Here is a 27,563-nt window from a genome sequence, read left to right on the forward strand (position 1 = left end):
AGCCCTCAGAAGCCCACCAGGAGCTGAAGCTGCTCCTACTCCAGACACTCCTGGACACCACTGGCCAGTTTACGAGCTGAGGCATGGAGGAAACTGCCAGTATCAGCACAAAGGAAGTAAAACTAAGCAAAAAAGTTTAATCTGTTGCTAAGCTACAATTGCGTATCCTCTTCCTGGTAGCATGAGTGCAATCCCTAGGAGGGCACAGCAAATGTCTCCCCAGCACATCTGACAGCGACACACAGACCAGCTCTGACACAGCTTCTTTCCAGGTAATTGGATCCTTATTTTAATGAATCTATCTGGCTGCTCCCTCTCTGGATGAGGGACATCCTGTCTGCTTAACGAGACATCAGCTGTCTTCACTTTAACCTTGGAGCAAAAGGATAGCATCTTATTTAACAGTAAGGAGTTTGCCCGGGTAACCAAGGCAAATCTCACTGGTATAAGTCAATGTGCAATTGAAATGTTCGGATGTGATTAGGACAGAGGGAAAAAAGAAGTGCAGCAGTAACAACCTCTCCCATATCAACTGTTTCTCAGTTGATCCCTGAGCAGGTCACTAGTGAATTACCAATGGAAAACAGCACCACATCAGCGAAGCTCAGCTGCACCAGGCTCTGCAAAGGAACCTCTTGGCACTTAAGTTAAAAAAGGGATATCACAAATTCAGGATGAAAAGCCCACAGAGGGCTGCAAAGTATAATGATACAACTTCCAGCTCAGAAAGTGATTCAATCGGAAGCCAAAAAAAAAAAAGCGTTCTAAGAAATATCAGTACACACTTGTCCTTACATATGTTATTTGCCAGAGAGAGGAAAAAAACTACGTGGAATTTTAGCCTGAATCACCGTGTTCCTACTGCAGGATCAGAGAGACATCAGTATCTCTCGTAAAGCAGCAAGAACTCCACAGGTGAGGAATGAGTCAACTCGGATTTTCTCACTTGAGTTAACTGAAGTAAAGATTAACTGGAAAAGTTAACTCCAGTATATAATTAAAATATTTCGATGTCTCAGAGATTACTTAAGTGTTTCTCAAGAGTGCTGTGGAAAGCTGTTTTATCAAGTAACTTTTTACACAGGTAAATAGCTGTGTTTTAACTTCCAAATTCCCCATGGACATTCCTGAAGTTCTGCAAATAAAAAGTCAGAAAACACACCTTTATAATTGTGAACCTTAAAGTGAAGTGTTTTCGGTGAGTATCTCACCAATCAGAACTGAACCAATCCATTTTGACCCCTCCAAGTCAGAAGAATCAACAGAAAGTATTTTTCTTCAGCCGTCTGACTTCATCATGAGACTGATCCAAAGACAATGGCTTCGTTGTGTGAATTCAGACAGTTTTTTGTCACCCAGGAACAGCAAGTAGGTGGCCCTAACAACCTCCAGGAACATCTGTTTTGGGAAGTCAGTTGGGAAGTCTGGGGACCACCAGGGTGCAGTGAGGCTGGAGCAGAACAGTTCCCAGGAGGACCCACATGACTGGGTACAATGAAAATAATGCAGGGGAGAACTACAAGAAGGTTCACAGCATCATTTTTGGCTCCACAGCAACCACCATCCTCCTGACTTTACCTCAGCAAATCAAGGCAATGGAAAAGAAAGAGTGAATTGCAGATCACCCCACCCATAGAGCAGTTCTGCTCTGTGCAGAGACGCAGCCCAGGAAACTCACCTGATGAATCCAACTGCGTACTGGATCCTGTCATTCACATCACCCAGATCCGCTGAAGCAACCTTTCCTGGTAGTCACAAAACACCACTTCTCCCTCCAGTACACCCAGGCTTGTTTCTTTAGTAGTACCTGCTCACTGAGAACTGTCAGAAGAGGAAAGATTTAGGTCTGTACCTTCCTGACCCCACATAAGGTGGAGAGATGCCACAGATAAGTAGGGAGATGTGTACAGCTGTCCTCCAAGTCCCAGAGAGCGCTAGCACTGTTTGCATGGTTAGACAGTAGATTACTAGCCAAAAAAAATAACCTGTAGAGGTGACAACCATCAAGGGTTCACAGTTACGCTGTTTTGCTCAGCAGTCTCCATTTACCCTGCTGCATTTTATACCTTCAAAAGTTTGCTCAGCCCAGTTATTACCATCAAAGGCTAGATCTAGGTGTGTTTCCAAACATTTTTTCCAGTTGCATACAAAGAAAACTGCTTGATAATATAAAGGTTTGTTTCATAAAGTTCTGACGAATCTTCAGAAGCAAGTCACAAACCATTATTAATCAGAAGATCAGTATTAAAGTTGTTAATTAAACAGACGAGCCATCTATACACTGAAAAAATGAAAACTACAGCAAGATCGTAAATACAAAATTTATATGGAATTTTTGTAAAAATACCCATAGTAGAAATCTGCAAAACTTTTATATGAAAGACAATCCTGTGTAACACTTCAATGAAGAAAGCCCACAGAACAAGCGTTGCCCAGCATGGGTGCAGCATACACAGTACACCAGGACTTGCATACATGATTCGTTCAAATCTTGAGGACAGCAGTTTTGAAAAGCTGCATTTCTAGCCTCTTTAAGAAGTAACCCATTGGATTTTCTGAGCGACTTAAAGCATTCATATTCAGATCCATCAGGGACTGTTTTTCAAAGCTGTACATATCCTATTTGAAATTTAAATTGGTTCTCAAAAATCTTAAGTAATTTTTGACATATAGCTATAGTTTACCAGCCTTACACTTAACAGCTCTACACATTTTGAACAGTGCTTACAGCAGCTTCTCCAAGGACATTTTGTCTGTACTGGGATTGCAAGAACAACTTCCATTTAAAAAAGATTAATCACAACAGAGACAGATGACAAAATGCTCAGCTTGCATAAAAGGTTGATACTGACTTTTTAAAAAGAAACTTACAAAATTTAATCTTTTAATATTTTAATTGTAATCATCTAATCTCTACTATACCTGTATGATTCATTTAAAATGTATTCCAGTGAAAAACAACTGATTCTGGAAGGTACGCTGCCATTACACTCTTCCTGCAGAACTAGTGGTCTTTCTGTTAAGCACAAGTATAGCCTTTGGAGTATCTGCTTCTTATTCCTTACTGTATACAAGACACTGTATTAAAGTTCAATATCTTTGATATCATGCAACAGTATTTTTTACTGCAGATGTTAAACCAAGTTGGATATAAATGGTTGCAGAGCAGTTGCTTTTCTAATTTTTTCACTAATAATTTAGTGAAAATTAAAAAAAATTGTAATAAGATTCTGCGATATATGTCAAATACAGTCAAACCCAAGTTAGCATGAACATTTCCTATTTTATTGATAAAAACACAGGAGCGATAACATACATGATATGTTGTTTGAGAAGCTTTAGAAGCCCACTATTGCTCATTTCCAGATTTACAAGAGATCTATGAAGAGATGCACCACTGCCACTTGCTGCCTGACAACTTAATCCCTGCATAGAGTGATCTTGTTAGATCCATGAAGATGGAAAATACTAACTTCATATTAAGTAATCCAAACCCAACAGTGACATGCAAGAACAGAAGATCTGTAAGCAGAGACTCTAGAGAATCATCACACAGCAGCAGCTTCAGATCTTTCTCTCACAGCATCTCAGAAACCCTGTATCTGCTAGGTCACAGTCTCATTTGTGTTTTGTGGTTTTAAATTCAAAAGACACCTTAACAAAGTACAACTCCTGGGAGAACATGTTCTTTGTCTGAACATTCAAGAAGCCTCAATACCTCATCTTGAGCACTGACAACAGGTAACTTTTTAATACTTTAAATACTTCAAATTCCCAGCAGCATAAGACAAACTGTGAGGTATATGGATGTTGCGTATCTTTTAGAGTCAAGTCTCTTTAAACAGCTAGAGAAGAATTTAGATGACTGGCTCCATGCTATTCTGAAAATGAAAAGAAATCAAATCAAAACTTAATATTGACATGTTCCCTCCTACACACTGAGTATCACAAGGCCCTGTGCAGTTTAAACATCCTCTTTGGTACCCAAGCAAAGTCATCAACACCCTCAATCTACACCAGATACGGTCCCTCATATTTTTCAGAGTCCAGTAGCTTTGGATCCATGACTGAAGGGCTGTATCAATTCTTATCTGAGAAATTCACCTAACACTGGTTCCTACTTGTCTCCTGAAATATATCTAAGTCCTGTTTTCCTTTTAGGATTTTATGAGCTCCTGATGCACAGATAAATGGAAAAAAAGCAAATGCGTCCTGGAAACAACAAAACTGTACTCTGAACTTTTATGTGCATAGTTCTTCCCTCCACTCTAAGGTAGCGACAGAAGTTTTCTTAATTTTTGCAAATGCACGCTTAGTTTGGAGGAAAAAAAATAGCTATGTACCTCAACTGATACTGAGGTCTGCTGTCTGTAAGCTTCTACAGTTTCTTAGTTACATTGAAGAACGCACAGATTACACAAGATAAACCAACTGTTCTCATTACAGTGCAATGTACATATATTAACATCTGTATGTCTCCACATGTGAAAGCATCTTTATACATCTCCACTATAGTAGAATGAGATTCAACCTCAGCACAGAGAGCACTCCTAAAGAAAATTCATATTCAATACATGCAGTGTAATTTTGTGTAAAGAAAAAAAAAAATCCAAACTTCTGCTACATGGTTCCAAGACACAATACGTAACAGGACGCAGAGCGCAAAAGTTAAGCTTTCTTAGTAAATATGCTCTTTACGAGCATTTAAAAAAAAAAAGTCAAGACAAATTGGCCCTATTAATCTCAGTCTCAAAGGAAACTAGCATTTTGCACTTGCAACTTCTCTTCTAGTAAGAGAAATGATTTCATCTGATTATTCTAGAAGAACAAGATGAAATTCATGCATGTTAGCAAGGTTTATGCAATATACATAAATATACATAATATAAAAGAAGTCAAGATTAAGACATCTTACACACATGATCACACATCCAATCAGGAATATAACATACAAGGTCTTACTGTAGGTATTCCTTTCCTAAAAAAAACTAGTATTAAACAAGTCAACCAAAGGAGGGAAATACCGGTATCTTTAATTACTTAAGTCCTCTAATCACACCTAATCCTGTCTACCTGCCAAGCCATTTTCACTTTATACAGTTCCATAAATACATATTTATCTTGATATAATCAGCAAAAACCAAAAGCTTCTCCTTGCTGCTCGCTCCTGCTCCTCCCTTTCCCCAATGCGCTGATTCTAGTGACAAAGGTGAAGCCTTAAATGCCTCCTCAATTAGTATTACTAAAGCGGCTTGAGTTCTGCCAAAACTGTTCTGGGTTGGAAACAGTAGAACTGCGCTGCACATCACAAGCTTGTATTGGCAAGAAATACGCAACTTAATGGCTGCAGAATGAGTATTTCTTGCTACAATCCCTTAAAGAAAAGAGTCACGCTTTGGCAGTTTTCCCTGACCAAAATAATTGCCTTTAAACTGTAAGTACTACACATTTTAAGCATCTAGCTGCCACTCTTTCTGGGCCTGAAGCTTTTGATTACTCAAAACTCCTTGGGTCTAAAAAAATAAAAATAATCTCAGCTGACAAGCTTGAGCTATGCAGCATGCCTCTGAATTACCAAAGCCTGAAAAATTTGGGGCCATGCTAATCAGAGCACAAGGTGCACCGCATGATATACTTTCAAAACAAACATTAAGAAAGATGTAAAGGTGCTTCAGTTAAAAGTGATAAAAATAAACCCATCCTACACCACATTTTTCAACAGAAGACTCATAAGGTGCCTTCTTTCACTGCTGTATCACTTATCTGGTGCTTCTGTGGCATTTGGAATAAACAAACATTCAGAAGAGTCACAGCCCTGCCAAGCTACTTCAGAGTTAAAAGTCCTCCTCTTGGGCAGTACTTACAGAGGAGCACAAGCACAGATGACCACCTTATAGCCGGCAAACTGAGACTTGGTTCCGCCTCCCTTTTCCCTTACAAGTCTTCGAACACAATACACACATAATACACTTAATTTGATTGTCATGGCTAAGTTATACAATAAACAGTATATATACTTATAAAACAAACTCAATGAGTAATTACTATCTTAAAAAAGAAAAGCCTGCTGAAAGAGCAGAAGTTTTGCGTAAACACAAGTGACAAATCAAGTGTAAGCTTCAGCTTCAGACCCAGGGTCTGATACTTCTTTGGTCCAAGTGTACAAAATACACCACTGAACAACTATAGTCCATTGTCAGCCGCCTGACTTTTACGCTGTCTTACTGAGGTTTCAGTCTCTGAAGCAGCTAAAGGTTGTTCACTCAGATCTTCTGTTTCTTCTTCGCCCGATTCTTTTCCAATCTCCAGATCCTCTTCTGAGTCACCAGCACTTGAATTCGCTGCATCTTCTTCATCTGAGAGGTCTTTCGCCTCTGCAGTCTCTTCTGCATCATCTGCAGAAAGCTCGGCAGCCTCTTCTGGTTCTTCTAATGCTGCATTCTCCACATTCTCCTTCGTAATTGCTTCTTCTAAACAAAAGAGTTTCAAATACTGATGTTAGATTGACTCTCCAAACAATGCTTTTAAAAGTTAAACCACTGTTTATGTGAAATACATCATGAACATTGCAGTATGTTACAATACTAAAATATTAATCAACTTTACTATTGAATACTTTTGTATGACGTTATATTTCCTTTATTATTAAATTATTTCAAATATTTCTTCAGCAGAATTTCTCTTTCATCATCACTTGTTCTTCCTGCATATCAGGCTTTCATTTGGTTCCACAGAGTGACAAGATCCATGTTGCTTGGCTCCTTGAAAAGGCATCATTACCAAAGAAATCGACAAGAAAGAGACAAGACACCGGTAAGCTGTCAGGTAACAGCTGCTGTTGAGTCAATCAGCTCACTGGACAGCATACTGCACCGGTACGGTTTTTCTATTGATAGTGATTTTAAAGACAGTAATTCTGCATATTTAAAAATCCAAAATTTGGCTACAATCTTCCTGGTAAGTATCACAGATGTATCTTCATCTTGAACTGCAAACCAGCACACACAAATATACACAGTTACAAAGGAAACGTTTAATTACTGTTCAGTTTTGACATCACTTGATAGAACAATCACCACACAAGGTGTTCTGGAACTTAACACACATTTGGTGTCTACAGGAGACTTCATTTTGTGTGCAAATTTTTACCTCCCATTCCCTAAGGTACAGAACACTGGCCTGAAGCTCTCTCACTGAGGATCAGGAAGAGATTTATTTTATTTTTATTTAAAGAGGATGCAATGCCTCACACCATGTATTACTTCCTTGTGAGCTTAGTGACCAACTTTAGAATTCCAGATGGAAATTTGGTTTTATATGCTGCAGGGCAGAAAAAAAGGTAACCTCTAATCACACAAGAGACTAAGTAGTTCCCCCCAACCTGTGTGATAAGAAACAGCCTTGTGTATTGGACGCAGACCTAGAAACACCATTGTTCTAATCTTTCCCCATGAAGCTCATATAGGGACGCTTAAAGCCTCAACGCTGCAACTGGGTCTGATCTGTGACTAGTGATAAAATACTGCCAAGGTCTGTTCAACTGGCAGCGATGTCAGATACAGAATTTTTATAGTTCTGGCATTTATTATGCCGCTTTATTATTTCCTGCAGTCTCTAGATTTGATTCTCTCTACCTCCTTTCCCCTTCTTTCCACAATTTAGATAAAAAATTGTATAGGTTCAGAATTTTGCATCTCCTAAGGCAACATACAGAGTGCATAATAGGATGTAGAGATGTCCTGCCAAGGCAAATTCCTTTTATATTTAAGCAACAAATCTAATGAAGATACAGCTGCATAAAATAAACAAAACCCAGTATATTTCTTGAAGACTTCCTCATTTTGAATGCATTTGGCCTCTTCACATTTGTGGAAGTATGAATAAAGTGCTGAGGGTTTTTGTTGCTCTAGTAATAGTATTTTTGTCTTCCTTGCTACCGGGCAGATGCTTTGACTGATTAAATAGAGCCTGACACAGTGTGACAATCCCTGTCACAGGGTGATCATAATGTATACCTGGTTTACTGGGTCAGATTTAAGTGCCTGACAGCATACTGCCCTCCCTCCCACAAACGTACATTTAAAACTACAACATCTCACCCGCTCAGGAGTTCTTACCAGATGTTTCAGTTCTGTATTTTGACTTTGATGGACAAAGGCAGTCTGAAATCAAGACCAGTATCTGGGTAAAGGGGGGGAAAAAAGCATTTGTTAACAAATATGCATTTCATCCCAGCAGCCCCTGCACTATTATATTCGTACCCTGGGTATAAATATAATTGGCAAGCTGATGAAGAGAAGAAATACTGATTTGGGATACTTCATTATTCATCTTCATCACTTTAGCACTGCACTGATTCTGGATTTTTTCCTACTTCAGAGAATTTCAAGATACTTGAAGTACCAGCAGCTCTTAGAAAGCAGAACTTTACAAAAACTTTACAAAAAGATTAATATGCTATCATTTAAATACATAAGTATTCACTAAGTGGCAAGTAATTTTAGATACTTAGACTTGAACAAAGGCAATGTGTGTTTTTTTGATAATTTAATATACAGTATGTGCAAAGACCTACTCATCCTTTTTAAACATACAATGAAAATTTAGAAAATTGCATTATCTGGCTCATAGGCAAGAGCTGCCTGAAGGAGCTAAATTAAAAACACTGGAAAGAAAGTGCTATCTCTGTATATGAACCAACATTCTCTGCTTTCCACTCCACATTTTCGGCCTCCTATTTCCCTAAATTTATTTAGCATTGAAAATGCTTTGCATCTTCAGAAGAGATGCCCAGAACATAGCTGAGGATCTTTATTTAAAACTTCAGAAAACTTCTTGGTCAAGATTTTCTATATTTTAGCATGCTATTCAATTCTCACTCCCCAGTTCCCTGATACACAATCTGTACTTCCACCTTTTATGCTCTGTTGTACCTTTTAGTTTTCTGCTAAAGCAGCCTCAGAGTGGAACACATACAGTCAAAATGCAAGGGAAAACCTTAGTGTCTCATTGTCACATGTTAAGAACAGTGCAAAGGAAAGAAAAGAGATAAATGATACAACGATAAGAACTACATTTCAGTCACAGAAAAGCTTTTCAGTAAAGGCAGGAAGATTAGGTTTATATTTTCTCAACTTTTTCCTTTTTTTGTGTGTGTGTATTTTATGGTGGGTTGCAGGGGGTGTTCTGATGGGAGTTTTGGTGGTCTTTTTTTGTTAAGTGGAAGAAGGAGTTGTTGGTTTTTTAAATTGAAAATCATCGTTATCTTCTAGCTATGTTACCTTGATTTGCATTTATTTGACAATGAAGTCTGTCATCTCAAGAGATGCAGCTGTTTTAATTGTACAATAAAAAAAGCATTTGTTCACATGTATTGATACTGCATACATTAGCACAACATTAATGGCTTCAAATAGAGTAGGTCAGTTAAGAACACCGTATCTTCAAAGCTTTTTAGAAAAGATGTTCATCCTTTCATTTTAAGTAACGGTGCAACAGCAAACCTGCACTGCTAACTCCCACAAATACAGCCCCATTTCAGCTAATACAAAAATCATTCCACAAAGCCTGCTTTTAGAAAGCTGGAGTCTTTAGACACCATTCTGATCACACACATGCAATCCTTCAGTATAATAATGAGCAATTAATAAGCAATTAAAATCAGGTGCTGCAGGGTATCAGTGAAGTTTTTTGTTCCCCCCTCCACCGAAGACAATGCAAAGCAGTTCAAGGTAACTAAGGAAGGAATACGCTCTCTTACCAAACCCAGGAACAGGCCAATCAACAAGGTAGCCAAGATGAAGATTGCATAAGACATCCAAACGTGAATTCCAAGAGTGCCGGTGAGGTAGCTATGAATTTGCTGGAAATGAGAAGGTATTTATCAAATTCACACCAAACACCACACAGCATTGATACTACTGTCACCATTAAATAAATTGACACCTAATTAAGACCCTTCATAACAGCATTTATATTGAAGTCTTCCCTCTCAAGCACCAGCCATCCCTTAAATGTCATATTAGGATTCTTCTGATAGCATTAAATCTTGTTTTGCTTTACTGAGTTTTCACATTAAAAGGCACTGCATGTAATCTTACTGCGGACAGATGCATAAGGGATGCTCAGAGCATACAAAAACGTATCAGAACATTCTAGGATTTTATATTCTGTAAGAAGGTGGCAGCTGCTTAAGACAGATTAATGTGCTAGATGAATCTATGGCATGAACCCATACATCTATTTTTACAGCCTCTGCTGCAGGGAGGAGACCATATAGTAAGCATACCCGAGGATGACAGAACACCAGTACAGCCAATTTTACAACGGTGTTTTAGAACTTAAACATTGCAGAACCAAAAAAATCAATCACAGCAGATTCAAAGCAGGTGTTATTTTATACCCACTTTACAAGCACACCACCAAGGAAAAGACAGATCCTTAGAAGTGGCTTTATCCCTAGGATAAGAATTATAGCTTGGAAGAAGAATGGTAGGTGCTTGAGTTTGCACAAGATAAAAACAAATACTTCCATTTGGGAATTCATTCATTAACTAAAATGCAGCCATTTATTTCCTACTCAAGCTCTTCAGTTCTTAAAAAGAGCCACACATTCTACACAGATAAAAAATAAGTGCTTTCTCATTTTATATTTAAAGAGACTAATTGTCTCTTTCACTGAAAATGAGCTCTGTTTTTTAAACCTACAGATTTATTGGCTTGAACCAAGCATCACATCAAGTCAGATTGTCCGGTAGGAAGTAAATTATAACATTACTCTCTGAAGAGAGTATCGCCATTAGAAAACAAACCACAATCAACATCTACGGAATTTAATATTGAAAATTATTTGTCTGTGTCCCCTCCCAGCCCCTTAATGTCTGAACAGCACCCAACGTTTATTAAACCATATGCAAGGATAGTACAGGAAGAAGAGTGAGGAAATGTAGAGTTGAAATATGTATTAGAGTGGAAAGCAAATTAAATGCTCTGAGAAAAAGACTGTAATCTTTCAGGAAGGAAACTAGACAAGAAAAACATCATTGCACAGCAACCAAGGAAGAGAAAAGCCAGAAGGCTGTAAAAAGTTAATACTATCCAACGAAAGAAATAATCAAAGATAGCTTGCATGGGAAACCTAATAATGGAAAGTTTTATTTGATTTCGAGATAGTTAGATGCTTACTGGAAGTGCTACAAACTCTGTTCAAACTCCCTACTACCTTTTGAAGTGGATATTACAATATTCAGACTTGTTTTGCTACAGATAGTCGGCTACACCTGATGATCTTAAGAAAGAATATTTCCCAACCAAAATTGCTGAGAATTTTCAGACACTTGTGCATTTGCATACTACAGGAAAAACTTTGATATCTCCCAAACAGAAGAGTCTTGAAATGTTCTGTAAGTTCAAAGCACACTTCATTGTATGCTAAGCATTTCTCCCTTACTTCTGGTAATTAAAACGTCCAGATTTGTTTTTATGTCAATCTTATTGATAGTTTGAAATTCAGATGCAAAAATTCTTACTGAAGAATAAGGCCATTACTCTGTTCGTCTGCACAACAGATTAGATGTAGACAAAAAGCAGAAGAGCATGATTTACAACTTCTAAAATGAATCTGGAAATAATTTTTATGAATAGGATTAAGTCAGAGACTGGTAGATACTAAGTGTATTCCTGAGGCACACGGCCACAGCTGCTGCAGCTGTCAAAAAATACTTTATCAATTCGGTATTAGCACATTTTGTCAGAATACTAACTATACCAAGATAATAACACCAGTAAGTATTTTCACTATTTATGATAATCTTTACAAACAAATTACAATTTTTGGCGTGGAGGCTATTGTCTATTAGCACTGCAAAACTTCTAGTGCAAAGACGCTATACATCCAATGCACAGTAAACGTATGGAAAATCGAAGACTCATAAAATAGTAATGAAAGTATTCAATTAGATTTTGACTTGTTAAACTGAGTATTATTCTAAGCATGAATAAAGAGGGGTATGGAATATGCTACCACATAGTTACTTACCCTGATCCAGCCAGAGAAGTGAAATAGCCCTGCCATACCATGCATCCTAAGGAAAAAAAAAAAAAAAAAAGAGGGAAGAACATGTTCTAAGACAAGTAAAGAGTTAAAATATATAAAGTGAACTATCCAAAAAAAAAAAAAAAAGAGCAAGATTCTGCTTTTGCACTTCTGATACCATTTTAGCCCCTAGGAATCGATAGAAGGAAGCTAATGCAAACAAAGCATTCTTCTCTATATTATGTTCATTTAAGCTGGCTCAAATGGAAAGCATGGAAATGGTAGCTTGAGATAGCATTTGAGCATAATCACAAAATATCAGCAGTCTGTGCACCTTCTCCCCAGCTCACAGCAGCATACAGCCCTATAGCTCCTCTCCCCATTACTAAATATTCTATACTTCCTCATTCTCAGATGAGAAATAAGGACAGACACTGGATCTTTCATATAAATTTATACATGATAGCTTTAGTCAAAATGAAATGAACAGGGCATTCATATGTTTGGTTCACCTTTTACAGCACACAAGCACTCTATGCTATTTCAAAGTAAACTCAACATTCTGGAGACAAGCATACTGTGAAAGCACTACCAGTCTCCTATTCCAAAGGAAGACACAGGAGTTCCTTTTAAACAAGTAAAAACCTTAAAGCTGCTGCTGCAAGTGACCAGAAATAATCTACATAAACATACATTTAAAATTATTTAGCAAGTAGTAGAACTGACACCTGTGAAATGCTCAGTGGCTATACCTTCCCCCTCCCTCCCTCCCTTTCCTCCTCCTCCCCCCCCCCCATATTTTCAGAGGTAATATCAACAAACCTCAGCAGGCACAGACAAAATAAAGTGCAGAAAATAAACTGCTTTTAAAGGTGAGAAACTGCATAGCAGGCTGTCAATAAGGATTGCTTCTACAAAGCCTACTTGTCTAGGGAACAAGCTGTCAGCAAAGCACCCTTAATGAATGATGAGCTACAAAACATGCTTGTTGTTGATAAAACAAAGTATTACATTATAGAAGACGGGGACTTCCATCCTGCTACTGGCTCCACAGCTTGCCATTTTTTCTCTAAAACATAACCCTGAAGGTCTTCCAATGTGCGTGAGCCTCTGTATCTGCGAAATACTCCATTGTTTGCACTAAAAAGCATAAATTCACATTAACTTAGTGTTTAAACTGTATGGGAAAAATGTAACCCTCCGTTCTGCCATTCCTCCCCTCCGCCCAAAAATAAAAAAACAAAGCATACTATGTACACAGATTCAACTTGCTCAGGAAGCTGAGTACCCAAAGATTTTTAATGTTTTGAAACTAGTATCTGATAGATGGTCTCAGATTTTCAACAAAATGAGATTTTGCTGTTTATTAAAAATTCCTATTATTCTTAAATAAAAAAGTCACTCTGTACTGAATATAAAGCATAGGAAGTTAATTAAATTAATTTTAGGCACATCTCAGAATCAAAAGTGTGCTTACATGTATCTATAGATGTACAACTCAATACCACGATTTAATACAGAGTTCTCCATTTAAAGGAATTCATCCTTCATTGAATAAGACACAGGAAACACCCTTTTTGATTTGTTTATAAACAGTACTGGTAACAAGAGAATTTAGCAAATCCACTTAATCTAAGGGAAGCCTTGAGATGAGGACTTTGTTAACATAATCAGAGCCATTAGCAATACCCTAAACTGAAACTGAAAGTCAATATTCCTTCATCGCCATCTATATTTCAGAGTTATGATGTAAAACAGGCAAGAAGCAGGACTCAACCAATATAAATACCAATATATAAAGTCAATAGATTAAGAATTTACAGTAACAGAAGCAGCGCTACACGCTTAGTGAAAGGTTTCTGTAGTGTTTTACATAGGATTTGTACAGACTGTTATTAAAATGAGAAATTGAAGTGACACTTCTACGAGGTCAAGTGCTTCTGCTCACATACAGTGAGCTTTCTAGAAGCCAATACTGCAGACTTGCATCAGTTCTTACATATTATCCAATGTTCTTTTCAGACTGGAAAAGCATCACTTATCTAGGTACAAAACTGTTTGTAGGAAAGCCTTCCACCATAAATTAAAAATACATGATGTCCAATAAACACACCGAGCTCCTGAAAAACGTTTTAAAAATTGACCAAGTGAGATAAGCCAGTTGTACATCATGTCTTCAATGTCACTGTACAAACAGGACAGGAAAAAATAAAACATACAGAAATAGACAGTTGTTTTTAGTATTACGTACTTACTGGTATATTGTAGGAAGTGTTGTTACAAAGAATCGACCACTCAAGCCTAGAAAGAAAGGAAAGAAAAAAACCACATCAATCAGTTAAGTAAAGCAGAATTTCCCCAGCATTTTGACTTACCTGTAAGTACCTACAGATCTTCATCTGTATACTAGAAAGCACACTGCATAGCTTTTACCACCATTTTGTAAAAAAAATTTAGCTTGTCATCAGACATGCCATAAACTAACAGCCGCTAAATACTGTTGCCAAGTTAAGTAAAATGTTTACCTTGTAGAAGGCTTACTACAAGATCATTTTCCTACAGAGAATTCATTTGTTTGTCTTCAGCTGTGTGCAACGATGAGATTGGGAGTGCTCCCCCCAACCAAGAAGATGAGCCACGCAAACGCACCCTTATTCCGGAATCCTGCACGCTTACACGCCTGTGTGCAGCCTCATCCAGATCCCCACTGCTCCATCTAGAAAGTTGGGCCACTAACATAGCAATGCAGGCTTGCAAACTCCAGCCCGCTGTTTTATTTCATCCTCTGCTTGATTTTCAATGATTTAGAGCTGCGCATGTAAGTTTCAGGTACTTAAAGTAATTAAATAAAGTAATCTTATTTGCTTGTTTGCTTCTTCCAAATAATCCTTGTATGCTGCACAACCCATCTCTCTCATGCACAACTGTAGCAAGACAATGTTTTGGACGTTTCTAGGTTCTTATTGTTAAATTGAATTAAGCCAGGTATTTTTAGGTTTCAGTACTAATGCTTATTATTCTAGAGTGAAACCCCCTACAGAACTAGCAAAAAAGGCTTGTGGGTTTTGTTGTTGTTTGTTTCATTTCTGAATATGTTTAAATCAAATACAAGTTTCTTTAAAGTTCCATAAAACTAGGCATCCTCATTTTTCAGCCTTCTGCTTTTATTGCTATAGGAGGCAGGATGGCAGGAAATCTTATAAAGCAGTTCAAAGCCACACCAGCACAGGGAGACACTAAATAAACAAAAGCACAAGTGTAACAGAAGAAATTAATGAAGCAGAAAGAATAGCAGCACACACACGAAAAAAAAAAAAAAAAAAAAAAAAAGGTGAAAAGAACTGTAAAGAATATTATGAGCTTATAAAGAGCACAGTCATGGAAACACTGAAAAACTCTGAAATCCTATCAAGGACTAAGCAGGCAAACAAAATGAAGTAGCCAGCCTAAATCCCTTTTACCAGTAACCTATCCTAGAGCAAGTACCAATGGTCTTAGCATGAACAATGCAAAGCATAAAACAAAATCTGTTGCCAAGTGCACTGAAGTATCCCAACATTTCAGATGAAGGTTTTGTGCTAATCTCACACACGTCCATAGGTCAGCAAAATCAGATGCAAGTCATCTTCAAAAAGCTAAGAACATACAGCAAGTTGTTTTGGTGCATGCTTAATCCTAACTTGAACTGGGTAACAGTTTAACTTCAAACACAGGTCAGCATGTGTTTGCAAATCACACCCTGGCACATGCCCATCAGGTAGTCAGACAACCAAGACCAGGGGGGAAAAAAATTATTTGCCTTTCCACTCCAAAATACACCGAATATAGAAGCCATCTAAAAATACTGCTGCTTTCAACAAGGAAATATTTAAAGAAGATTATGGAAGACCCAAGAAATCTTGTTTTAAATAGTTGTCAATGCTGTGATTGGGAACTTCACAAAAAAGGCACCCCAAATACCAGGAACTTTGTGAGCCAGAAGCACCTCCACTACTTACTCTTGAAATACTGGGTGTTTCAATAGAAAAGACAAGGAAGGAACAAGCACTTTCAGACTACTACATCAAGCGACTGAAGCATGCTGTAAATCCACTAAGGCTCTGATGGATTCATTCTTTGGGCTTCTGTTATAATTAAGCACCACAAATGGCTGCTTCCCCCTGCAGGGTTTGGCAATGGCATTTTATGTGGCTCTGCACACACGAGATTTCTTTTGGTGAAAACAAAAGTACCTGATCCCTTAAGGTCCCAACACACCCATTCAAATCCTTTACCAGGTAGACTAATTCCATTCAGAATCCCAAATATTTTATTTTTACAGACTCACTTTTGAAAGGGCATTTTTAAGTTACTCACATCCTAATGCCATAATCAAGACTGAAATCCTCTTATTTGAACACCACGTAAGCAAAGAATCCCTACCTAACTGGGAGAAAATAACAAGATGGGATTATAATGGATCCCCAATTGCAGCCTTAACTCCAGAGTAAGCCCTGCTTTGTTACGGTGAAGCAGCAGAAGTTGGCTTTAAGTTTCACCTGTGTAAAAATATTGATGTTCAAACTCACATTTTCTTAATCTGTTATTGATGAGTATCTGCACTAGAGGAATGCCCCACACCAACAGCTTTTAATATCAGTTTTTGTCTACCTATAAGTTTTTAAACAAAACATTAACCAACGTGATGGCTAGAACAGCTGGCATTTTCTTGTGAATTTAAATCTCTGGTTTTAAGCAATTTAACTCATCCACCTAGTGTTAATTTTGTAAAACTACCTTGTTTGGCATGTTCTTAAGTAAACAGAACACATTTTAACATACTTTAATACAAAAAAAATCCTAAAGCTCTAGGAATCTTTTTGGTCCAGTAACGCCTCTTGCTGTCAATCTTCTGATATTGCTGACAAAATCTTTTATCCCCTCAAAGCCAAAACAAGCATGAAGCGTTCTTCAGAGATGTAGATATTTGGAAAAAAAATAACGTTGGTACTGTTTACAGAAACACATTCAAAATTTTGAAAGGAGTCACTAGAGCAGGAACAAATAACGTTGTATTTATGCTTCTGTGGATAGATAGGATATCCTGTTTGTAAGTGTATTTGCATAGATGCAGCAAATCAGAAAAAAAAACAATGAAGGTTGTACTTCAAAAGCACCACTACAATTTAACATGACAGTAAAACAGCACTGTAATGCAAAATAGTTTAAAACTTATTAAAGGAGGCTCATACTGTGGTAATGCTACTGCATCCTGAAATTCTCAGAAACTGGAAGCTACAGAACTGGATGCTTCTCCAGACACTTTGGAGGGGAAAGAAGTAAGGTGGGCAACAGCTTCCACTGGATTAAAACAGAGAGTAAGCCCCTTTTAATACAGTGTAAGGGCAGATTGTTCCCCCACAATTTCTTCAAGTTACCCTTTCAAACGCTTATGCACACAGATGTGAGCTATGTAGAAAAGCAAGATGTGGAGAGCACTATGTTGGTTTAGAAACGTCTGACTTGGCTGGCATTCCATGCACTCCAGTAAAATAAAGCACACTCCCTGATGTTAAGTTGCACTTAGACTAAATAATTTATTTTATTAAAAACACTGTCTGTGTACTATACCTGGTTCTTGAGTGACATCCACCTTTCCCACAGTGATATCTAGACGCTCACTTTCTTTTGCAAAACTCTCCCAGATCAATTCAATCTGTTGACAAGCTGGACACCAAGGAGCATAGCTGAAGGGGGAAAACAGGTTAAATATTTTAATTTTCTTATATGTGTACACATTCAAATTGATTTAACATATAGAGGAAAATACAAACAGATCAATTACAGGAAAAAATGCACTTCTTAATCAAGTCTACTGAGTAAGTTAATCAAGTAGGTTTCGCATCACCCCCTGTGTTCCTCCTCATGTTATTAAAACAAAAGCAAGTCTCCACGGCCTTGAGAAATTCATATCAAAACCCTCACCACTCATGATTTATTCTATTTACATAGAAAATAAATCCATTTTCATGGCAGCTATCTGAATTATTGAAGCCAGGCTGTACTCATTCAACGCAGCATTTCGTATTGATTTCCCACTCCTCAGAACTTCTGGAAGTTACGTTGGCCTTATCCCCCTACTCAATACATCCGAGCACGCCTTTTTCACTAGCACTCTTTGGAGATCTGAAGAAAGTACACATTAAATTCCTACTGCTTGTACCGACTGTCTTTCTCAAGTTTTGCTTTATCTTAGGATTAATTTCAGCAAAATAAGAAAGCATGTTACAAGAGCTGAGTTCTCTACACTACCAACTGCATTATTCAAGCCACGTTTGCTGTAGTTATTGATAACATCAACACCAAGACAGAAGAGCTAATTTGAGAGGATAACATCAGAAAGTGTTTGAACTTTGACAGAACCCCACTTCTACCCGAACACGTCAGACTTCTGCAGCTTGCAGCAGTTGCTCATACGCGCAATTCAGATAACACACAAGTAGCGAGGTGCAGCACGTACGTGAGCCACGGCAGTCACCCCCCCCCCACAGCCACACCTTTTAGAGATGCACATCAAGAGACCCTTAGGAAATGTCCCCTAATGTATTGGGGTTTGAAATGTATAAGCACGCTTCTGACATTTTAAAAGGCAAGGAAGCAAATGTAGGGGGGTTTAGAGTCACCCTAATCGTCACAGGGCTCAAAATGTGCTACTGTGTTCCTCTTCCATTCCTGATAGAAAGAAATTTCCTCATGGGCAGAGCCCCAAATCTTTCCCAGCCCACGCACCCACCGTGACTGCGAAGCTCTGCAAGGGGCTGCCTCACGCCGTGGGTCTACCTGCCTGACCTAGAGGCACTTCTCCCTGCCCGGTGGCCTTCTGAGCAGGACCACTTGCTTCCGCAGCGCCCGGGGACAGATCTCTCCAGCCACCCACTGATGTTTCAGGTCAACGAGGCTGAATCTGAACACATAACTTCTCATGGAAGAGGTAGAATCGAATTTACTGACTGCTTTGTAAATTTTTTATAGGGGGCTTGAAAATTAAGTATTTCAAAACGGAAATCTTGCACTCTGGATGTTAAAAAGATGCAAGTTAAAAAATGCGCACTGTACTTTACTGTAATGGAAATTTATGATTTTAAATATTAAAGCTAATATTGTGCGTTTTTGAAGCAACATCATTCGTTATGAGAGCACCTGAAAAAAGGTACATAAATCTAATCTTGCCAAGAAACAGCCTGTCACTATCGCTTAAAAAGATGCTGGAAACAAATCTCACATGCAGAACTGCTGGCCTGTAGAGTGCTTTTAATAACAGATTGACAGATACTGTGCTTCAAAAACAGACTACATTTTATTACAATAGTTTGACTGATAAGTAAGAAGCCACATGTCAGATAACGCTACTGATGTTGCTCTAAAATTAAAGACAGCAGTTGGAACGCTTTCTAAATCCAGCTTCTCTAGATGTGTCAAATTCATCCCACAAGACTTCCAGGATTAATTTAACCTTTAGCCTGCTTCAGGTACTGTCTGATCTTGAAATGGAAATTTGGCCATATCGACATTCGTGCTTGCATTTGACATTCATGACAGTTTCTTCTATCTGAAATTAAGCAGAATATTCAATGTGCATAGTTGAGATAATATTCACATGATTAGAATCCTTTTCTTTTATCTCAGAGCAGCACTAAAATCCTTACCACTGCTTGGTAGTGAGAACAATGAACTTCACACAAGGCCTTGCTTTTTTGGCTTCCTTTCTGTATCAATACCAGACACGGGATGGAACTAAGTCACGCTCAGTGCTACAAGTCCCAGCCACTCACTCTGGACACTGGCACATGTCATCTGCCTGAAAATATTAGCTTTATATTCCTGAAATTACAAATTCAATTTTTGCAAGCCAGGAAATACCCTGCCCCTACACAACTTGCAGTGAAGATCAGATTTTTACAGGGTTCTTACTGCTGCTGACTTCAAAATCCTCACTTTTCTGAAGCTTTAGCATCCACATTGGTTACTCAGCACTTCAAGCACTACGAGGAACTCGGGGATGCCTTCACTTACAAAAGCAGATGCAACCAAATCTCCTTGGTTATACTCCACCACCAGTCAGCCAGGAAGCGATGAGCACTGCAGCAGCAGCACCAGGTTTAGGGCTGTTCCTCCCCCAGCTCCCTGCGCACAAGGGAACACATTTAGCTGTTAAGGTGTTGCTCACACTGTGCTCTGTGGCCCCCCAGGTGCTCCAAGGAAGCAGCACGCAGGTCTTTCCGAGTTAAACCAAAGCCGACTGGAATTTAAAGCAAGTCCTGGACACTTGGTTGAGGAAAACGTTTTCAGCAGGCTGTTACATATTTAACAGCAATTTACCGATCTCCACCATTTACAAAAACCTGCCTGAAAACATCACGTACCTGCGAGTTACGCATAGACAAGCTCCTCACTGCAGGACGTATCAGATGCCTGCCAACACACACCTCACCCGTGGCCCTACCAGGCTTCTTGCACAGCACACAGCTTCACAGTCCAAATAACCTCATCCACTGCATCCCCTCCGTACCTGAGGCAAATGTCTATTCACCGGTCGGGTCCACTGCAAGAACACCAGATTTAAGCAGATTGCAGTCACAGTCTCAGAGAGGCCGGGTGTCTTCTGGTTCCCACTCCAATCCATTGCAAGACCTGAAGCTCTTTCCGAGGGCATAAAAAGACAACCCAGAAGCCAAGTTTTAAGCTTTCAAAGTCAAGAAAAGCCAAGCCTGTCTGTCTCAGATGTGAAGCTGCATCAGCTCACACTTGCAGCAATTTGTGCAATACACAGGCACTTGGCTTTCAAACACAGCAGCTGCACAGATGGCTGGGGTAAAACCAGTCTGAGCAAACACCAGTCACTGGTACTGCTGGAGGAATGGGTAAAGAGGGAACAACTGCACTTACTGCACTGATACACAGCTCCACAGGCAGCACTGCTGATCCTTGCTCCTCTCACCTCAAGCAGGTGGCTAGGGAACTGACCGATGCACTCCTTTTTGGATGGATGTCACTGACTCCTTTATCTGCCCTTCCAGTGCTATCAGCAGCAGCTATCAGTATCAAACAGATGCAACCCTGAACCCTGTTCTGCATTTTGCTGCAATGGCAACTTCAGGAAGTTGCAACAATCTAAGAACAAAGGCAGAGCAGCTTATGGCAGCGGGCACGAGAGGATTTACTGAGGAGAAAACAGCAGAACAGCCAAGACAAAAATGTCCTGCTTAGTCTATTTTTCTCCATTCAAGACACATCTCATCCGTTCCTTCTGTGAAGCATAAAATAAGCCAAGCTCTCAACTTCATTTCTGATTGGGAGTACCATTAAAATTAGAGGTGCAACTGTTGAGACAGCTCCTCGTAGAACGGTCATAGCAGTAAGAGAGTAAAATAGACATTACTTTTATTCCATCAAGCTTTGTCTTACTGCTACAAGTTTTGTAAGTGTATTAGACTTGCCTAGCAGAAGCCAGATTTTTTCCTGTTTGAGTTACACACAGAAACCTCCCAAAGGTTTAATGAGTGCAGAACCACTGCAACACAGTGCAGACTCTGGAAGCTGACAAGCAGTTGCCTCCAGCATGCCAAAACCCTCCAAAGCAGACACGGAACATCTCCCAACCCCAAAAGAGTTGCTCTACAACTGTTAAATTTTCACAAATTGCTAAAGGCCTATCGCAAACATCACAGCACAGAGAAATGAGGTTTCTCCCTGGGTTGTCCTGCCAGGCTTCACATAAATGGCTTAAATAATAAATCACAAACTGTTTGGTTCCTCTCAGATGCTGTCATGCACACACCTCAAACTCCTTCTATAAAGTGACTTCTGTGGGCCAACAGCACGTTGGCAGTATATTGTCCTGCTAGGCCTGAGCTTTAGTAAGCGTTCACAGAAGCTCAGCAGATGATTTCAGAGCCACAGCCACAGGATCTGGACCTTGTGGCAAAACCTAAACTAGGCACTGCTGGCAGCCCGCTGAGCTCCCATCCTGCTGGGTGTGCTGGGGTAACCTGGCACGCAGATCTCTTCTGGTAACACCTGCACAGGGGGAAACGCAACTGCTTACCTTGTGCTGCGACACACCGTGAGTCAATTAAACTGTATCCTCCAGGATAACGGCTGGAGTGCGACCCTGCCCTCGTTCCACGGCTCAGTAACAAAGCGCGTTCGAACATTTCAAGACCAAGATGGGAAGCAAGGCTGGATGTACTGTAATTATTCAGCTTTCTACTTTCAAAACCAAGAAAATGATTAAATTTCCATCTGCAATTCAACTTGTATTCCACTCACAGTGTCTTTTTTTTTTTGGAAGAAGATAGAGTGTTCCTTTTTAAAACAAAAAGCCAGCCGATCGCTGAAAAGCAACGCGAACTCTTGCAGATTAAGTTCCACCACCCCATACAGGTTTATCTCTGCAACAATAGCAAAGTATCAGCTACCACAGATATTTCAGTTTCACATTTTATCAGTTTCTGCTCAGCCAATGCCCAGCACAGGAACGACGCTCAGTTACTGAGTAGGATAATTTGGTCACTTTCTCTGACCTCAGGAGGTCTGCAGACACTTCACAACCAAACTGCAGCTCTAGTAACTCAATTTGCATTCCCTGCAGACTTTTTTTTTTTTAAACGAATAGGACTAAGAAAAGCCTAGATACTAATAAATCAAGAGGAAACGTGAGACCATGCTCTCCCAAGTGACAGAAAACTCCCCAATCTTACTGAGTCCTGAATCTCAGTTACACTAATTGTTAAGTAATTCACTGAATTCTTCATAAGTTTATTTATGCAGCCTTTCGGGCCAATTATTTAAAAGCATTAGTCCACATAAGCAGTACAAATTCAGCTAGATTTTGAGCACACTCCCTTGGAAGCGGTGCAGCTAACAGGAGCTGCCAGGCACTGACCCCTTGTGATGATTTCACCCGCAGAGCAGCAGGGAAACATTTTAAGTTATACGAAAATAAATTATGGGCTATAAGCTAGCCTTGAAAGCACGATTCTTGTTATGATTATTACTGTCGTCCCAATGTTAACCTTGTCTGGAATTAAAATAAAAAGTTAACCCATCCATGTTTTGGAGCAGACAGCGCTAATACTTCCCTGAAACTAAAGGGAACCAAAACGTTTCACAGCCCAGGTGGGAACCAAAGCAGAGATTTTCTCAACAGGCAAACACCTGAAGTATTGCAGGACCAGCAGGAGTTACTTTAGCCTGTAAACAGAGGCATGAAGACTATAAACACTTATTTACTTCAAAAAGAAGAGGAAGTTCAACAGAGATCAGTCAAGCTTGGAACAAGCTATGTTTACAAATGCAAAATGCACTTTTAATGCGAAACACCAGGATTTAGTTTTCTATATTCCCAAGAGACACAATAATAAAGACAGAAGAAAACTCTTCATGCTAGCAAAACATCGCTTTGCAGAAAATAGGAGTAGAAATGATTCAAGAAGGGAACTTGTAAATTTGCTCCAACACCATAGTTTAAGTATTTCAGTGAGGATCTGTGTGCTGCGATATTAACACTAAGCAAAAAGCGTTGCAATGTCTTCCAGAGACAAAGTTATCCAGGACATTATCAATGAAATGCAGCATTGCTTCCAGTGCCTGCAGGTTTGCCAGCTACAAATAACTGAATATTTACAAGAAGTCAGCCAAGTACACGCACTTCAGCTAGGAGGGATGAAGGAATAAAAATCCTATTACCCCTACAAATCCCGCACACAAATTATTTCTGACTTAAGTCTCTCCATTTGTGCACCCGAGAACAAATAATAAAGTGGCAGCGTACGGTAATTGGCCTACGCTATTTTCACAAATGGAGAAAATGAAGTTATACAGGAGTACCTGCTTGAAGAAGGCTTCAAAACAGTAATTAGAACCAGTGACCTTTTTTTTTTTCTCCAAAGAGATGCTGCAACAACTTCTGCATTAAAAAAATAAGAAGAAATACTGCTAAAAGTCTTATAAACAGCAGATCCTCCGATCAAATGAAGTTTTGATGAAGGATGCTGCACCCTTGCCAACAGACCCACCACACAGCATGGGAGGAACCTCTGAACTCCAGTGCCAGATTCCTGTCCACACCACCAGCTCTAAACCAGATGAAAATCAGTAAAAGCCAAAATCTGTCAATATGAGAACTGTAAGAATCACAAGAAACTAATTCAGGACCTTAAGTTAGTGTTCAGACACAACTGGAGATCTCAGACTTAATTCAGAACCAGCAGCATCCTCAGGAGAGAGGAAGGCTCCTCACAAGTAGGATGTATCAGAAGTGCACCACCGAACACAGCATGGAGAGCCAAGTTTCCTTGCCACGTGAAGCACAGTATACAAAATAGAAAAAAAAAGTAGGCAGAGCACAATGTACCAAGTTCAGCTGCGCTAAAGCTAACTTCTGCACCATTATTATTCTCAGCTACCTGTCATTCCCATGTTTCAAGCAGAGTAAAGGCACGCGAAGCAGTGTGGCTGCTCGCTATCCCAGCCGCTTCTGACTTCAGTCAATTCCTCTCTTCTTCCTCCCCCAAGGGCACACACCACTGGTTACTTAGGTACTTCCTCTTAGAAATAAAAGAAAGCACCGGGTCACCTGAAGCGACCCCTGTCCTCCCCAGTATTCACTGGGTTGGGAGCAAATAGGTAACTTCATACAACTTTTTTTCCACATAGGCCTCGGATGTCAGACATGCGGAAAAAAAAAGTAGAAAATTTGAGGAAAAAATTATTTTCTCCCACTCCAAAATTATCACTTCCCTCATCTGTTAGAATAAGATAAATGGAGGTAGAAAAAAAAAAAAAAAAAAAGGCTCAAAACCAAGCCCAAGCCCATAGCCACAGCCATGGGCATCCCTGGGCCCGCAATCAGGTATTTCGGGGCTGCCTCCACCTATCCCTGGTGACACTCCAGTGGCATCCAGAGCACCAAAGCCCATGGGGAAGCCGTAATCCCTCCCCCAAATGACTCAAACCAATTCAAATTCAACACTCGAGTGGAAGAAAACTTGAAGCAGCGGTGTGCTTACAAGGAAGCAGGAGTTCAGGCGCTGACAGGCCGTCTCCTTCCTAAGAAGACTTAGCCTGTTTGAAGCTGTTACAGTACGCACGCCTCAGTAAAATCCTATTTCACACTTACAGGTGCCACACGAGCATCCAAACCACTCTTTAAGTGCTGTGTTAGAAAACCTCAAGTTCCTTTTCTCCTGTGTAACTAGAACCAGGTGGAGCTTGCCTCCAAGCACAAGCCATCGCCTGCATTAACACCAGCTCCGTACCTGCGGCCAAGCTGTGGCCACAGAGGTGTTTGCTGGCAGCCTGGGCACCACGGGGACACCTGCCCCGCTGCCCCCAGGACACAGCAGCAGCGCTGAGGATTTTAGGGAGCGCTTCCCACTCCTGCCAGGCGCTGCTGACCAAATCCAGCCCCCACAAAGGTCCCAGGCACCAGGCGCGTCGCCTCACAATGAGCGCGGCCCCAGGTTACCAAATTTTGGGCACTTTATCCCCCTCGGGCACTCGCAGGGGGCACTCGCAGGTGACCCGGCGGAGCAGGAGCCCGACCCCAGCCCCTCGGGGGGGGCGCCCCTCAGCCCGCTACTCACAACTCCACCATCCACTGGCCCTGCAGCACCAGGCTCCAGTTGGAGCCGCCCAGCACCCGCACGCGGCTCCGCAGCTCGCCGGGGCTGCCCGCCGAGATCGAGGAGGAGGAGGAGGAGGAGGAGGAGGAGGAGGAGGAGGAGGAGGAGGCGGCGGAGGGGCCGAGCGCCGCCGCCTGCAGCAGGGCGGCCGCCGCGCACAGCCACCGCCCGGCGCCGCCGCCCGCCGCCATTTTGCCCCCGCCCGGGCCCAGGCAGCGAGGGCGGGCGCCAACGGCCGCGGCGAGGCGGGGCGGGGCGGCGAGGGGCGGCCCCCTGAGGCGAGGAGGCGGCATCGGGGCGTCGCGGGGCTCGGGTGGTTTTTTTTGGGGAGCTTTCCCGTATCGGGGCGTTCACCCCCGTGTTTGGAGGGCCAAGTGAAAGGGCGAGCTCAGGGCGGTGTTGGCTGCCAGCGCTGTCCCTTCGGGTCTGGTCAGCCCAGCCCGTTATGTTCCGTCAGGAAGCCAGTGCCCGACCCCAGCGCATGCTTTAGCCCAGCCCGGGTACAGGACTCCACGTTTCCTTGCTGGTTTCAGTCAGATTCCTCTCAGCACCGTGCCTTTTAGGGTGCCCTGGTCTCTGAACGGCAGCCCTGCCCCTGAGGGCAGCGCCTGCACCCTCAGCTAACGGGGATTAGCACAGCCAAGCTCCAAAACCTGGTAAATCGACCAGAATAAAGCGGAGAAGACCGCTGTAAAGGTCTGATCTGCTTTCCTGCCACATACAGGCTGTAGTCTTCAGCCAAGATTTCAGAAAATTCCTGCTTGGCTTGTGATGAATTCTCTGAAAGTTACTCCACAGGTTAGTAAGCCCTGTTGTGAAAACATTTACACAGGTTGCTTTGGTTGGTTGGGTTTTTCTCCCCTGCTTGAGGAAATTTTAAGACTTAACCACCATTTTGTCACACTGCCGGTTTGTCTAACGAGGCTCCTTTGCACCGTTCCCATTTTTTCTCTGTAGGAATTTGGTAAATTTGATCAAACCATTCCATAAAGCCTGGCCTTTATTAGGCCTTTATAGGTCTGGCCTTTATTGACACCCAAGTGGACTCAGTGTTAGCACCTGGGGACAGAAGCAAAAGACAGCTCATCATCAGGAGGAATTTAGAAGCAGCTGAGGGCTTTCACAGTTCCTCCATCACTGAGCGAGCAGGGAGATGGGCCTGCCCATAGCACTACTCACACTATGCAGAAATGAAACATCAATAGCAATTTTCCTCACTTTCTACTGTGTAAGGCTAGGTCACATCTCCCAATGATTCAGCGATGACTTATATTCTCTCTTCACTAGGTATTCAAAAACTACCTGCTGCTACCAAAGAAGATTTTTCATTGATAGCTTCCCAGCATTGAGAGCCCTGTCTTTGTAAGCTGTAAGCTTCCTGCTGCCACAATTAATGCCAGCTGAGAATTAAGTAAGTAAGAGCCTCATGGAACACATACCTTCTGCTATCTTCCATGCAATACACAGAGACTGAACTCAGTCTCAATATTATTTTTTTCTAATCCTTTATCCTTTAGCTATTTTTGTGTTTTGTAAAAAAAAAAAAAAAAATCTAATTTATCAGTGCCCTTCCTTCTTGAGTAAATAGTTTTAATGTTGAATGTGGTGTTTTAAAAATATTTAGACCTAAGAGTATTTAGACGTGAAATAATGTAGTGAAGAGAAAGAAATACAGTAATAGAAGTTATTTGAGAAGACATACTTAGCTGAAGTTTCCTTGTGATAAGACAGTACAGGAAGGACTTTTCCTTGCTGCTCAGTAAGAACTGGGGAAGCCTGAGGGAAATACACTGGTTTTCGTATAGATTCTCTGAGGATAAAGAAAAAAGTGATTGGCTAAAACCGAAAGAAGTTTGAAAGGTGGT

The 27,563-nt window shown here is 40.6% G+C and overlaps 1 protein-coding gene across 1 annotated transcript; it reads right to left on the minus strand.

Moving 5' to 3' along the window:
• Nucleotides 1-3,350: 3,350 nt before the first annotated feature.
• TMX4 (thioredoxin related transmembrane protein 4) lies at nucleotides 3,351-25,889 on the minus strand (the record flags this gene model as incomplete). The annotated part of the gene is made up of 8 exons (XM_084284744.1): nucleotides 3,351-6,470; nucleotides 8,118-8,181; nucleotides 9,761-9,862; nucleotides 12,038-12,083; nucleotides 13,046-13,174; nucleotides 14,290-14,335; nucleotides 17,645-17,760; nucleotides 25,660-25,889. 8 exons carry the CDS (start codon nucleotides 25,887-25,889, stop codon nucleotides 6,184-6,186), a joined length of 1,020 nt encoding a protein of 339 aa, XP_084140870.1. The 3' UTR covers nucleotides 3,351-6,183.
• Between the last annotated feature and the right edge of the window lie 1,674 nt (nucleotides 25,890-27,563).

This window comes from Netta rufina (genome assembly GCF_964035555.1).
Source record: "Netta rufina genome assembly, chromosome: 3".
Lineage (NCBI taxonomy): Eukaryota > Metazoa > Chordata > Aves > Anseriformes > Anatidae > Netta > Netta rufina.